At 42.0% G+C, this 16,302-nt stretch overlaps 1 protein-coding gene across 1 annotated transcript in view; it reads left to right on the forward strand.

The window, feature by feature from the left end:
* Cog3 (conserved oligomeric Golgi complex subunit 3) overlaps nucleotides 1–16,302 on the forward strand; it is a 41,171-nt gene that overhangs the window by 22,141 nt on the left and 2,728 nt on the right. The window contains exons 15-19 of the mRNA XM_050187590.3: nucleotides 2,196–2,316; nucleotides 4,711–4,793; nucleotides 6,733–6,867; nucleotides 10,965–11,171; nucleotides 15,617–15,715. Of these exons, the coding sequence (XP_050043547.3) occupies nucleotides 2,196–2,316; nucleotides 4,711–4,793; nucleotides 6,733–6,867; nucleotides 10,965–11,171; nucleotides 15,617–15,715 (645 nt within the window). The remainder of the gene's footprint in view (nucleotides 1–2,195; nucleotides 2,317–4,710; nucleotides 4,794–6,732; nucleotides 6,868–10,964; nucleotides 11,172–15,616; nucleotides 15,716–16,302) is intronic.

A 16,302-nucleotide genomic window follows, 5' to 3' on the forward strand; every position in this document is an offset into this window, starting at 1 on the left:
TGTGTTTTGTATCCGCATAAACCGTACCAGCTTATTGTGTACGTATCGGTTAACTCGTAGTGTTAGCACTTTTCGTAGCGCAATCACAGCGGTAGGTCGGTCAGGCAGAACAAGCCTCAGAGGTCAGAACGGCCTCCAAGTGCAAACTCAGAGGGCACTTGGAAAGGTGAAGCCACATTAACATCAACATCATTTCAGTGTCGAGCCAGAGTTTTTTGACTAACTAGTGTTGGCCTGTGTTATGGCATCATGCCAGCTAGGACTCGTGTCATGCCAAAGCTTGGGACAAAAACCTGGTGCTCAGTATAAAAGAAAAATTAGACATCATTCGTACTATCAAACATGTCACGAAGTTGGCACTGGCATGCAAGAGGGATGTACCATTGACTACAGTGTGTGGCACTTGGAATGCGAAGGAGAAGATACCCGGCAATGCTACTGGGACCACGAAAAGGTGTCCGCTACGTGGTTCGACTTTTCACCATCGTTGCCTTTGTTATTGCCGAAGTGTCGCCTAACGACAGTGATGAGGGCGACACGAAAAGTGACAGCACGGGCGATTCAGGCCGACAGTGGCAGAAGCTGCACCTTACGTCAGCCTCATGCAGGTGTTTGCTGAAAACAGGGGACTGGCAGAAAAGCTGGCTTGCAGGTTAAGGGAGTTTGGGGCCGCTGTCGTCACTGCTAGGCCGCCGTGGCATCAAACAAAAATAACAAACTATTGTCACGCAAAATGAATAAATGCTGCATGTTTTTTTTACCCTTTTGTTGCACTCTCTCGCTGATTTCACACTATTTCGGTTAAGCTACTGTTTAGTACATACTTTTTCCGAGCTCCAGCCAACTAGAGTTTAACGAAGTTTCACTGTATAACTTCTTGTTCATAGAACACCATATTTAAAACCTCAATATAACGAAGTGTCTCTACACATGATTTCTATACAGTTAAACCTCAATATAAAGAAATATGTAAAATCGGCAATTTGCTTCGTTATATCGAAGTTTCGTTGTATTTAAATTCGACCTTTTATGCAAGTAAGCACAGCCGCCAATAGATTTTTCTTACAGAGAAAGGGGCCGCTGAAATTTCCGAATTATTGGGCAGTCGAAAAAAGCAAATTTGAATGAGAAAGCAATTCATTGCGATGAATTTGGCAGTCGGTGACGAATGATACGGTTTCGTGACGTGTCAATGATATCTTCACATCGGCAGTACGAATTAGGTAAAGGAAGCCACGCTTTCGCGTGCACTCCGCCCCCCGCGGCTGATAGGGTCACCCGCACTGAGACAACACTATCATGAAAAGCACCAGTAGCGGGGAGTGGATGCTTCGTCTGCCTCTCACTTCAACGGGTCGCCAAAACTCGAGATTACGCAACCTCCAATCTTAAAGGCGCAGTAAGACAGCTTACATGATGCCACGCCATCTCGGCACATCTGCGCGGATGCATATGCGCTCAGCCACACTTACAGCCATGCGCAGCCACAGCCAAAATGCATGGCAGAAATCGCGACGCGTGCCAAGCAAGTGTGGCTTGCTTTGTGCTGTGCTGCTGATGTGAACATATCGTCAGCTTGGCATGAAACCATATATTTTGTCGCCGACTCTCAAATTCAACAAAATTATATATTTTTTTAGTTTGCTTTCTTTCTGACTGCCAAATGATTCAAAAGATTTTGCAGCTCCTTCCGTTTAAGAAAAATCCATTGTTTATTTGCACAAAGCATAGAATTTCGATATACAGTGGACTCCCTTTAAACGGAACCTTAAGGGACCAAGGAAATGGGTTCCATTTATCAGGAGTTCCATTTGCTGCGAGACAAAGTTGAATAAAATTGAACGAATACAAAACCAACCAACCATGAGGATCGTGTTCCGTTTAAGAAGCAATTCCTTTTAAGTGAGTTCCATTTATTGAGATTCCACTGTGATGAAGCAAATTGCTGATGTTACTGACTTCGTTATACATTGAGGTTTAACTGTACTTAGAACTCGCTTATGCAGCTTCGCTGTTTTTGATGTAACCATTGCTTAGATTGGTACACATCAGTGAAGGATTTCTTGTTTTGTATTTGGGGGCCGTTTTTTCTTTTTCCCTGTGTTGTCAGACATAAAGTGTATGCTTGAAACATTGCAAAGATTTTTCAATCTGTGATAATAATCCCCTGCTATGTTGTTGTCTTAATTTTACAGACCACTTTAGATGGAGAACTGTTCCAAATAAAGCACTTGCTCATCCTTCGAGAACAAATTGCACCTTTTCAAATAGACTTTGCCATCAAGGAAACGTCCCTGGACTTCACAAGGATTCGAGGTATGTATCATTAGATATAACCCGCTGTAGTGGTATGGTGGCTTCGGCGTCTCTCTCCTAAGCCCAAGGGTACGGGATTGAATCCCGGCCACCACAGCTGCATTTCAATAGGGGCAAAATGCAAAAACTCTGTTGTACTTTTCTTTTTAATGATAATAGTAAGTCAGGTTCTGACAATGTCTGCCGAATGCACTCCAACCCATTTTTATTATTCTGTAAATTTCCCTCTCATGGTCAAGGTCCCCTGTGAGTAATTGGCCTAGGTAAACATAGTCCTTCACAGACTCTAGATGCTCATTGGCGATCCTGAACTCTTGTTCCCTTGCCTGGCTGTTGATCATTATCTTTGTCTTCTGCATATAAATCTTCAACTCCATTCTTATACTCTCTCTATTGAGGTCCTCAGTCATTGGTTGTAACTCGTCCCCAGTGTTGCTGAACAGGACAATGTCATCTGCGAATCGAAGGTTGCTGAGATATTCACCATTGATCCTTACTCCTAAGCCTTCCCCATTTAATAGCTTGAATACTTCTTGCAAGCACACAGTGAATGGCATTGGAGAGATTGGGTCCCTTTGTCTGACCCCTTTCTTTATAGGTATCTTCCTACTTGTGGAGAATTAACGTAGCTGTGGAATCTCTGTAGATACTTTCCAAGATATTTACGTAAGCGTCCTATTCTCCTTGATTACGTAATGCCTCTATGACTGCTGATATATCTCTACTGAATCAAATGCCTTTTTATAATCTATGAAAGCCATATAGAGAGGCTGATTGTACTCTGCAGATTTCTCGGTCACCTGATTGATGACATGGATGTGATCCATTGTAGAGTATCCCTTCCTGAAATCAGCCTCTTCCCTTGGTTGACTGAAGTCCAGTGTTGCCCTTATTCAATTGGAGATTATCTTGGTGAATATTTTATATAATACAGCAAGTAAGCTAATGGGCCTATTATTTTTCAATTCTTTAACGTCTCCCTTTTTGTGGATTAGTATAATGTTGGCATTCTTCCAGTTCTCTGGGACCCTTGATGTCGATAGACAGTTTGTATAATGGGCCGCCAGTTTTTCAAGCATTATGTCGCCTCCATCTTTGATTAAATCGACTGGTATTCCATCTTCTCCTGCCACTTTTCCTCGTTTAATATCTTGCAAGGCCTGTCTAACGTCATCGCTAGTTATAGAAGGAGCCTGTATAACATGTTCATTACTACTTCGAATGGAGGTATCGTGGCTGCTTTGGGTACTGTACAGGTCAGCATAGAATTCTTCCGCTGCTTTTACTATATCTTCAAGATTGGTGATGATTCTACCCTGCTTATCTTTCAGTGCATACATCTTGGTTTGTCCTATGCCAAGTTTCCTTCTCACTGATTTCATGCTGCGTCCATTTTTTACCGTTTCCTCGATCTTTCTCATGTTGTAATTTCGCATATCCCTTATTTTCTCCTTGTTGATCAGTTTTGACAGTTCCGTGAATTCTATGTGATCTCTTGAGTTGGCCACTTTTGTTCTTTGTTGTTTCTTTATTACGTCCTTTGTTACTAGGCAGAGCTTACCTACTGGTTGCCTTGATGCCTTACCTCCCACTTCATTTGCTGTTTCTGAAGCCAGCCTAGAACTACTCACAGAGGCAGACGTTACACTGGAAATCAAAATGCCTATTTCAAAAATTGACATAACTTTACTAATCAACTTTATAACTAACTCAGTGCACTTATTGCAATGTACAAATTGTAGCCAGTGATTTCATGAGGCACATTCACTCGAAATTAAATTGGAAACTAGTGCTAGTTTGAGATGAAAATGCACTGTTGTTCCACTTACTTTTTTAGCCAAATGTCTTTTTATGTATTGAAGCTCAAAAATTAATGGAACGCCAGTGCATTTTGTCACAAACTTTGGGAACATTCATCTCGAGACAGGTGTCATACTCGGCATTCGTTCAAAGTGGGAAGTGGATAGTACAACTTTTGAACGCACCAGCTAGAATTTGTAAATTGCAATAAGTGCTGTAAAGTGGTAGGTTTAAGAGTTGATTAGTGAGCCATTGATAATTAGTAATACATATATTTATTTTGATTTCTTAAGCAAATAATGTCCGGCTATGAAGGTAATCCAGCTCAAGAAGTAGAATCATGCTGCATGCCAAAGGTGATACTTTAAGATACTGTAAACTGTAAAAAAAAATGAATTCTGAATTACTACGGTTAGGAAATCCAAATACTACTGGCTCTGTGGTCAGGCTGCAGAAATACTCGGCTTTTTCGCAGATGCTGTGTCTCGTAACAATTTGATGCCGATAGCACATATTATTTTTACTTTGTGTAGTGTCCTTCTTATTTTTTAGTTTTTGTCCGTGCTCAATCTTGTCTACAATGCTTTGTTGCAGATGCTGCACTTAGCCTGTACAGCAAAAAGTCTAGGCTCTTTTCGCTGGGAACAAATAATGCCTTGTTACAGTTTGTCCTTGAGGTGAGACACATCTTTTCATATCCCTTCAGTTTTGTTCTCTCATCCAAAAGCAGAAAGGAAAAGAAATTGATCTCGCCTTACCTCCTGCATTATTGTGCATAATAGCCATAGCGGAGTTAACTAAAGATTACTTGTTTACTACCACTGGTTATTACTCCAGGTTACACGAAGTACCTGAGACAGCAGCTTTGTGCTTGCTTCAGTCACTATGCTTCCTTTCTTTATTTTGCCCTTTCTGATAGTAGAGTTGTAGCCAGAGTTTTACTAGTCAGTCATGGCCAAAGTATAAAAACCAGAACCTCATTAGGTAAACTTAGTTGCTGGGAAGCGTTCCCCAGCAATATTGACTGTGTTTATTGTCGTTGTTGTGACTATAGCTTGAGTGCAGTTGTATATTGCATCCTTGTTGTGATACTGTTAACGGTGGAAACATGTAAAACACAAAAGGCTCTTTCTAAAGTAAAAGTGTCTGCATGCAACCAGCCACGGTGGCGTAGTGGCTTCGGCATTGCGCTGCTAAGCCCGAGGGCACAGGATCAAATCCCGGCCGCCACAACTGCATTTCGATGGGGCTGAAATGGGAAAATGCCCATTGTACTATGCATTCGATGCACGTTGAGAAACCTTGACGTGGTCAAAATTAATCCGGCGTCCCCTGCTACGACGTGCCTCATAATCATATCGTGGTTTTGGCACGTAAAACCCCTGAATTGCCGTATTTACTCGAATCTAGCGCACACTTTCTTTCGGATAAAGCGGGTCCAAAAATTGCATGCGCGTTACAGTTGAGTACGACCCTAAATCTGCGTCAGCATATCGCCATCGGCATTTCAAAATGGCTGCCTCGTACGTGCTTCGAGCCTAGCTGCCGTAGCTTTCTCCGTGTGCTGTAGTACATGTGCTTAGGCAATGCTTCCTTTGGCTTAGGTTAGTGCACCGTCTGTCTTCCCATTTTTTCCGTTTGCTCTATCAGTATGGAAGTGCCCACTGCAAATTAAAAGGGAAGCAATCACGTGTGGGGAGACGGACGGTAATCGTGCCACATCACAGGCGTTCGGAGTTCCCGAAACTTTCATGCGTGACTGGCGCAAACCAGAGAGGCGTTCTACTCCGGCAGCTGCTACGTAAGATGTCCCCTATTTTGAAAGCGATCTGCAACAGAGACAAGAGTCTATGCATCTAGGCACGCCACGCTGTGTTCTCGTCGCTTAGTTCGCATCGAAGCGAGAGGCTGCACAAAGGTCAATTCCCTCGCTCCTGCTACCCACTTCCTCACTCCAGCGTTTAAGGAGTTTCCGCAGTCACTGAGTGGGACGTGTTTATGCTTGTGTGCACACGACACCATGCTTGTTAATTTAGTTTAAGCGAATGTTTAAAAGTTTATACAGCCGATAAACCTACTATTCTTACTTTTTGTATAGCTGTCTACTAATTTGCTATCGTAATCGATGCTTTGCCTTTTGCGTGAAACTGCGACTTTTTTATTATCTATTGCAACTTTAGTGCATTGGGTGTAAATCTTTGTTTTTTCCAAATGAGAGAAAGTTGTATCTCTGTATAATAGAATGAGGTGCACAGTACTGTATAGGACTTTTCTTTCTTTAGGTCACTGCAAACGGCCGCGTGTTACAATCGAGGGCGTTTTTTCTTTTCCTTTTTTTTGGTCACAAGAACAGGTGCGCATTACAATCGAGGGCGCATTAGAATACAGTAAATACGGTAATTCTGTTTTTGATAGTGTCTGCATGCATATTTCATCTAAGTAATTAATTGTTCCTTTTAATTGTACTACACAATCCTTTTACTGAAAGAAGGTCATCACACAGATCTGTGCTGTGGGGCCTCCTCCCATGTGTGTACTCTGGTTTGAATGTATGATATTCATTTTGCCAAATAAGAAATCCTTGCTGAAACTGAAGCTTGCCTTGGTTCTTTCTAGGGAACGTTGTCTATGAAGGAGAACCTGATTGATTCCAAGAAAGCAGTTGACAACCAGTTGAAAGCTCTGTGTGAGGAGTTTATTGCCAACTCGGCTCGAATGCTTGTTGGACCACTTCAAGAATTCTTGGACAAGGTATGAAAGCGTTGAGATTAAATTTTAAACCTCACCAAGATTTAGCTGCTTTCACAACTATGTAGTATGTATGTTCACAAATGTGTTTTGCTAATATTGTGCTTGTAAAGCTCTGAAGATAAGATTAGGTTAAAATACAAGTGAAGTATCCCCTTCAGGCACCACTTAATTCTCTCTGTTGTTTGTTTACATTGAATGCATTCATTTCATAATCAATATTAGAGACAGGTAATAGCAGAACAGATTTGCAGTCCTTAACATTGTCAGTGAGTTTTGTTGCATCCATAAAAACGGACTTCATGCCTGAACTCTAAGGTAATTGAGTTTTAGGAATCACATGGACTATTTCATATGAATTGCGTTTAGAAAACAGCAATCTTCTTCATTGATTTGCCTAGTGAAAACCATTACTGTCAAGACAAATAAGAGAATCTTCCTACAAGGCGTTAGAAAAAATATGAAGACATTTAACTTCTCAGTATCGCACTTGGCACATATTAAAAATATGGGCTGGCAAATATTCAAAGTTTCAAATACGAATAGAGTGCTACACGCTAACTATGTATTTGTATTCCTATTTGGAAAGGAACTACAGTAAATCCTTTTTAATTCAAATTTCACAGGACCGACATGAATGTCCAAATGGACCAAATGCTATCAAGGGTATCAAGATAACAATAAACAAATACTTACTCCCGTCATCATGCTTTTAGTTACTGTTGTTCTTATTCTGCATGAAAGCAGTTTGGAAGCTGCAGTTTGTCATTTCGTGACTGATTAGCGATTGCAGTGGGGAAGGCTTCACGACGTCCTTCACAGGAAGGCTGCAGCGTAAGACCCACTTCTTCATCCTAAACATGCATTTGACTACTGCACACACGTGGTGATTGTCTTCTTGCAAGTGAGCCGGATGCCAACAAATCGTTCATATATAGCGATAAAGAGAGCAGGTTTAATGCCAGCGTGCAGGCCACAGTGGAATAGCTCTTGATCCTTAACAGCTTCTGCCTTGTTTGACAATGCACATGCATTACACTAAGTAAAAAATTCCAGTGGCGATTTAGCGGTAAATGCGGGATAAATGCGTTAGGACATTATGTTGCACCTCATCAAGGTCCCAGATCCATGATTTTCAGTCAACATAAGTGCAAGTGAAGTAATTCATTGTAACCTCATTAGCAAGATTAATCATTGCGAGCTAAGACAAGAAAGACAACAGGACTTGACCGGTGTCATTCCAAATGACTCATTCCACCAAACAACTGCGCAGCCATTACCCGGCGGGGCCGTAAACAGCCCGAGAGCCACAGTAGTTTTTTGCTGTTTTTGTTTCTTGGAGCACAGCTCTTAGTCGCCCATTCCTGCATCGAGTGTCGGTGTTCCCGGCGTAACCGAGCGAACGAGCACTATGTAAAAAGACTGAATGCAGAGCGTGGCGGGGGATGAAAAAAGCGGCAAGAGTGCGAGAAGCATGGTTGAGGAGGAGGGTGCAGTGAAAGCATGAGGGGGAAAGCTGAGAAGGAGGGCATGGCGAAAGCATGAGAAGAAAAGGGTAGTGCCGCGCGAGACGCACACTGCAGCAGCAATATCTACCAGATGGCGCCAGAGTAGCATGCGTCGTCTGGGAGGTCTGTCTGCAACGGCTGCTGTGAATTGCGCTCACGCGTCATCCATGCATTGCTTCTCGCGATCTCCCGATTAACGAGGCAGTCGCGTCGCACTTCGCTTCATTTGCAATGTGCCGCGCAAGACAGATTGTCCACGCCAGCCAGTATATCGCGAAATGAACACGTATAAAGTTGTGCTCAAATTTCGCATTAGAGAGTATTGTAATCATCAGGGAACTTTTTTTTTTTCACTGTGGCACATTTTATTGCCTTGTAACATTAGCATATTTTTTAAAATATTATTAAATATTACTCCTGAGTCTGCTTTCAGTTTAGTATCACATTACTTTACTTATTTTTTACTCATTGCTAACAAGGCTACACACTTCGTCACTGCGAAGTGTGTTCGCCAAATAGACTCGGCAGCAAGTTGGCTCTGCAGTAAGTGTCACTAAGCGTTCCCGTGTGGCAGCCTGCGAATGACACTAGCCGCGAAGTGCACTTGCTCAAAGTGCACTTAAGTTTGCTTGTTTGACAGGGGTATGACTGGCCACGTGAGTATCGGCACTAACGATAACAATGCTTGAGAGGCCATTGTTTCCATGATGGAAGGACATAGATAGTCGTTCCAAATCGTTGAAACAGTCGTAATGCGCATGGTGCCGCACGGACAATTGCGCAAGAACGAGAGTGCCACCGTCATGGCATCCGATATCGCACCGGTGCACGCCCCATGCCATGCCGTTTATGCTGTACACCTCACCTTGAAAGCGAGTGACCTTCTTTACGACTTCCAAAATCTGCGTGTGATGGTTGCTCGCTTATCTCGAAGGCCGTATTATCATCGCGATCGGACTGGAGCAGGGCATGCGCTGCTGTGTGCCCAGTTTGGTCGCACTTCCATGCTTTGGGACTTCACGTGCACCCTCTTTTTATTGTCAATGCGTTCAAAGTGTTCTTTGTAACAGTACAGTAATTTAAAAAACATTCCCTATATTTAGAAGCAGTTTCAAATAGGCTGGGTCGCATAATCATAAATGCACTGAAATGTGCTTGTTATAACCAGTAGATCGTTATAAGTGGATTCAGCTGTATACGTATATAATCGGCTTCCCACACATACAATTTTTTCCACTTTGACACTCTTACAATGTATACTGCTTATAACGTAAATCGCCGGAGTCGTGAATGTCCACACTATAACCAAAGCAACATTTTTCAAAGGTTGTACACGTGCAAAACACGTAGAACAAGCTGTCTGGGAATCGAAGCGTATCATCGGAATGCCTATAAGCATTATAAGCGGTTACGTTATAAGTAGCATGAGCTGAAATTCCAACACAATAAAAGGAAACTAGTGTTCTCCGCGACTGCTGTAGACGAAACCGTGGTCTCTGTTGGCGCAACCTTGGATGGCGACCACACAGTTATGAAAGCATATGGCCAACACGCACTGAGTCAAAATGAAACTACTGTTAGCTACAACTGCTGCGAATGAAACCGTGGTCAGTATTCATGCAATCGCAGACAGTCGCTACGCATTTCTGACGGCACATGACCAATGTGGTGTCATGTGTGCCAGTAAGCCAGTAAATGCAAGAATAAAGGCTATGAAGGCACAAGTAAACAGTGCTGTAAATACGTGCATCTGTATTTGACTATATGATATCCGGTACTTGCTAGTACTTGTATTCAATTCGTATTTGGGAAAGTTTATATTTTCCCATGTCTGCTAATAAATTCTTTAGCATAGGTACAATGAGACATATTTAGGAGGTATTCTGCATGTTAAAAACATTGTTACAGTTAAAACTCGATCTTATGAAACCTGATCTTACGAAGTTCTCGATCTAACAAAGAAATTTCCATTCCCTGACAGGTACCCATAGGGTCCAATGTTGTCATCAACCCCAATTGACGAAACTAACTTGACTGAACTCGATTTAGCGAAGTTTTTCCTTAAATAACTGAGGAGGAAGAAAAGCAATTATTTCTTTCTAGTTTTGACACAAACGAGCTTTTCTTCGAATGTGCGCGCTAAAGCTATCGCGTTAAACCATCAAGGCACCCTAGTCTTGTCCTAGCTGTAGTTTGTCGAGGCTGCACGTCACACCCATGCACAGAACTGCGGACTCAACACCGCCTCGGTAAGGGCGGTGGTGGTTGCTTTCATTATTTCATGGTTTGTGCAACAAATGACTGGATTAGCTGCAAATATGATGCCACAGTAGCTTCTGCATGTTGCTACGTTGCAGTATTAGATTTCGAAGGACCGAAATTCCCTTTCGACTTTACAAACTTCCTGATTTAACAAAATAATTTGAGCATGGTCATCACTTTGTTAAATTGAGTTTCAACTGTATTTTGTTGATTCATAAAGGAAGAATTCGTTACTAAGGGCAGCAACCTTGTAATCCTGAGAAAATTTCTTTATAGGTGTTCATTTGAGAATCTGCTTTTAAAAGGACGCTCCATACTGTTGTTGCGCAGGCAAACCTGATTTTGCAGGTGAAACAACAGGAGCCAACACGAACTGTGTCTCTGCGAAACCAGCCATTTGCAGCTCCTGACTCAGTTGGCGCAGTGGCGAGCAGCGCTTACCGTCACCTGAAGAGCAGCCTAACTGCACTTGGGCGGAGCATGGCTCTCTATCTTGCCAACAAGGACACTGAGCAGATCCTCTTCAAGCCCATCAAAGTGAGAATTGCTTTCACCCTCTCGCTGTGCAGACGTATACAGTGGGATTCGAAAGGGACAGAAAAAGTGAAAATTTAATCACTTGGAAAGTATAGACCAGACCTAGATACAGTTTTCAGAGAAATGCTCAGGAAAGCAGGGAATATATTTAATAGGAGAAGTGCCGCAGTTTTGCCCAAAAAGTAACACATCGATTACGATAGCAACTTATTAGACTGCTAAGGATAGCAGTTTTATCAGCCGCGTAAACTTGTAAACATTTTTTTTACTAAATAAATTAACAAGCATGATGTCACGCACGCACAGGCAAACATGAACACATCTCACTCGATGAGCACAGACAATCACTGTCAAGACGCTGACGTGAGGAACAGGGGCAGCAGCAGTGATCGAATTGCCTTTCGTGCTGCCTCTCGCCTCAGTGCGATCTAAGCGGCGAGAACACTGCGCACACAATGCCAACAGCCCTCGGCGCACCTAGACTCTGTACCCGCCGCAGAAGGCTATCAAGATAGAGGCCACATCACGCTCTGCCGCACCATACACAGCCGCCACTGGAGTAGAACGCTCCTTCCCCTCTCCCCTGCGACCTTGCACACAATGGAAGATGGCGCGCTTCCTTCCCCTCTTGTGCACGCAAGATTGAGCCACCATCCTTCTCAGCCTCACGCTCGCGTGCTTTCACTTGCACCCACAGCGTACGGCACGCAGCCACGATGTTATTGCACTTCGATTTTATATGGAACATCATGGCGACAACGGAAATATGCCTGGAGTGTACATATAATTGATAAGAAAGTTTCCAGAGTAGCTAAATTTTTCACCAGGACATCGCACTTCTATTGTGTCGCAACTTGGATTTAAAGTAGGTCGAAGCATCAACCAGTCAGCAGTTGAATTATGCAAGAGATGTTTAGAGTATTGGTGGAAAAAAGAAAAGGCAGGGAAGGGATTGATACAACCGAATCCATTACAGGCATAGGTAACTGTGCGAGGTAGATAGAGAAGTTATGAAGAGGAGAAAAGAGATTAAGGAGGTGTGTAGGAAAATGCTAGAATGAAAACCATGTATAGCATACCTGATTAACTCAAACAGGTTAGGTGACCATTTGTCTCCACCCTGTTTCAAAGGGGATGCAAATAAATCATCATCATGAAGTTCAGTTTCACAAATGTCCATTTCCGGGACTGCAGGTCTGCCAGAATGCTATTATACTGAGCCAGCAGATCGAGGAGCCATACCGTGATACAGTTGAATCTCTATATAGTGAGCACAGATATAACAAATTATTGGATATAACGAAATAAATATATTATTTGGTTGGCCGTGCTTTATTTCAGTGGCCATTCCTACTGCTGTAATCACACAAAAATGTGTAAGAGCCAGGACAATATAAGTTATAGTGAAGCAATTTTTTTTTTTTCTTTTGTTTGCTCTGTGAGCGACATAGTGTGTATATTGGTAGCAAAAATAATTAATGTTCTTGCTGAACGATTCTTCAGATGCCTGTATTTTTTGGAAATCCGTGATTAGTTGGACTTCTCCATGACACCATCACCTGCTCCTAGAACACAGAAATTTTTGTATGCCACACAGCGTGCTGCTAAATTTTTCTGGCATGACCAGCATGTGCTACTCTCCTAACATGGCCACTGTAAAAATGTCGACTCAGCACCAAACCTCAATTTTAGTTGCCAACTCCCAACTATGTGGCGTGAGTTAGGCTTAGTGGCCTACACCTGTGACAATTTGCCGCAGATTCGCAGAGTGGCTGGGGACAAGTTGTCACGGAAACGTCAGTGTCAGTATGGTTATGCTAGTAGACTTTATTGTTGATCGTGCATGAGATCAGACAGATGGTCTTTGAAAATCTTACATTCTGGACACACATGGGTGTTTCGGCCTGGAGATTGACTTGGTTAGACCACAAGCCAGCATGTTGATTCGATAGGAACACATTGATCACCAGGTTGCATATTAGCAACAGTGCAAAATGCATGTGTGTAATTTATTATTGTTCTCTGTTTTATGCATTGGCACGGCAAGCCACCAATGGGCCATCAAAATTCACAGACCTTTGCTAGCCTGTCGAAGGTGTCATGCTTTCTTTCCATATACCTGGAGGGGGGAGGGGGGAATATTCTGTAAGAGTGCACTAAGTGCACATTTACAGTGCACTCCCTCTGCCCCCACTGGTCACAGTTCTTTTTAGATGATATCAGTGTGTATGGTTATAATGGGTATTGATTTCAATGAAGATATTTTTGGGTTGGTTACACCTTTGTTATAAGGAGGTATGATTATATTGCACAATAATCAGCAAAGTGAACGCATCTTTTTAATATGTGCCACTGCATTGATAAATGTAAGGAGTTACGCTTGACAAAGCACGTAATTATATATGCAAGGAATCGTAGCCCAATACTATAAGTTTACTGCTGTATTTATTTGCATAATGATCGCACTTCTTTGTAAAAAAATATCGGCGTAAATTCAGGGGTGTGATCATTACACGGGTTAAATTTCCTGCGAAAAGAAGCATTTTCTTTTTTTCATCCTACGTTTGCTGCAGGATGACAACGGGTCAACAAGCAGGCGGCTACCGCTGTCAGTGCGGGACACCAAAACAAAAATGGCAGCTGGCAGAGCCACCCGAACCCACCGAATGCGATTATTTTTCTTCTCATGAGTACATTACGCGCATTGGAACAGTTTCTTCCGTATCAGTAATGAATAATATCGTTAATATCGGCAAGTTTGCGACAATAACTTTGCCATGTCCACTTCGAGGGGCAGAAACAGAGATGGGCACGCTTAGTTGCCAGTGACATAGAAACACATGGCAGGCATGCTGCGGAAACTGCGGCATTTGTCTTCACTGCTATTCTAATATGGCACGTTTCTTCTAAGGGTGGGCAAATATCTTAGCTGCGTTACATGCGTCGGCGTATGAATAGGGTACACTTCTAACGTGTCACTGGCCGCTACGGTTGCCGCTTGCGATTTGTGGCGTGCCCATGAGTGCAGACAAGAAGAATCGAAAGGCGCCTTTTTTTGTTGTTGACCAAAACCATTATGATGCCTACAAATAATAAAGCCGAGGCAAGTTTGGTTGTAGCCTTTTTTTTTTTTCATGAAAGTGAGGAGAGTGATAAAAGGAATGGAATGGTGCGTCTGCTTAAGAATGTTTGATGCGTGCAGACCACTTGGTATATCTTCACGAGTCATTCGCGTAGCATTCAACAGATGGTAAGCGCGGTCATCATTAGCTCGACTTGGCACACGACATATCGCTGTGACAAGTTCGGGGTGCGATCATTACTCGAGAAAAAAAAAACAAATTTTGATGACAAAATTCAGGGGTGCGATCATTACGCGAGTAAATACAGTATTCGCTGTTTGGTACAACATGAAGGGTGAGAGAAAAAAGTCACTAAAGATCAGCTTGACTGGGCTCGAAGCTCCTTTAGCATGAGCAGCAGTGAAGCACTTGGTTCTCAACAGCATAAATAAGGGGATCACGTAAACTACATCTTCTCGTTACACAAGATCGAGCATAGCTAACGGTATCGTGTAGGAAATAAAAAAAGGGCAAACAAGATTCACAGAGCAAAAGCCAGAAACACAAGTAAGCGCAAGCCATAGCATTAGGTTCTTAGAATAACATTATGAAATAAGCTCAATTATTTTTTGTTAAACACAAATAAAATTCAAGTCACTATGGTACAGTTTATTGAACATTCAAAGGATTATACCATGTGCAACATTGCATCACCATGTTCTGCTTTGTGGCATATTCCAGTTTCGCACTGCATTCTGGCATAAGCAGCTTTATTTTGACCAACTGAATTTATCGATTCCATATCTTAATTCATTTATTAACGCTTTAGATAAGCAATAATAATATAAGTTTTCCAAATTTTTAAAACGGTGCTTCTTTAGTAAAATTGCTTGAAATGGTCCAGGGAACTATAGGAAATAAGGATTATTCACTTTTAAAGCTTAGTAAGCAATATTTCAACATGTTGTGTTTGCCCATACAAGAAAGCAGTAGAGTACTTTTTGATAGAAAGAAATTATAAGTCATTATTTTTGTTCTCGTTGGGAGCGTGTTTTAATGTGGTATATATTAACTCTACTTTTCTTGCTAGCTTCGCAAGAACGATTGGATGATTATTAAGAGAAAATGTGCAGCTGCTTGTTATATGCATACCCTTTTGCATAGAAGATGATTGCTGTAGTTTTTCCAATCTTCATTTGCGATCCATTAGAAGACGCCCAGTGAACTAGTTTCTGTACCAAGAAAGCCATTATCCTGGGCACTTAAGTATTTACTTCGGTATTTATTTTACTGTCAGTTGCCATGCAATGTTTCAGAATTCAAAAAATAATCGGGCAGTATCACGCAGCAATAGTCAATGTTTGATTGCGCTCTCCCTTTCAGACAAGAGTTCTGGTAGCTTATGAGAACTTCAACCAGATAGTGAAATCAAGTTACTCGGAAGAGGACCAACAAATCATCGCCTGTCCATCTGTTGAACAAGTCAGTTGCCATCTTTATTGTTGAACAACCTTTATCCTGTAACACAGCATTAAGAGGTTGACTTCAGGCCTTCACTTGAATGTTGTGGCACGTTTCGGTAGTGATGGGCACCCCAACATGGAAATAGAACATGAAGTTTCATTAGCATACAGAGTTATACAGATGTGCCTCATTAATACGAACGCTTTGGTTCTCACACAGAAGGGTTCAACCTCTAGCGAGAAAAAAGAATTAATTAGTGAAAGTATATAGTTATTAAGCTCTGTTTCTGTAGAGCCAGCCACGAAAATTTACAGGACACAAGATTTGCAAAAATTTTTAATTCCTGCAAAGGCTGGCCGCATAGCATCGAATTCAAAGTTCCTGTCTATAGTAGTTTTTACAACCTTCTTAGCAATCTATGAACTTGGAAGTTTGATGCCCAGACAGAGTATAAATTCACATTTGTCATGGAACCAATGTCCTATAAACTTTTGTGGCCGACTGTACATTGCAGTCCACTTTGAAAGGAAACGCAATTATTGTTCAGATAGCAGTTACAGCTGAATTGTAGTATGAATGCATGCAGTCTATCTTATAGGATGTAA

The sequence above is a fragment of the Dermacentor andersoni genome, chromosome 2, assembly GCF_023375885.2.
Source record: "Dermacentor andersoni chromosome 2, qqDerAnde1_hic_scaffold, whole genome shotgun sequence".
Classification (NCBI taxonomy): Eukaryota; Metazoa; Arthropoda; class Arachnida; order Ixodida; family Ixodidae; genus Dermacentor; species Dermacentor andersoni.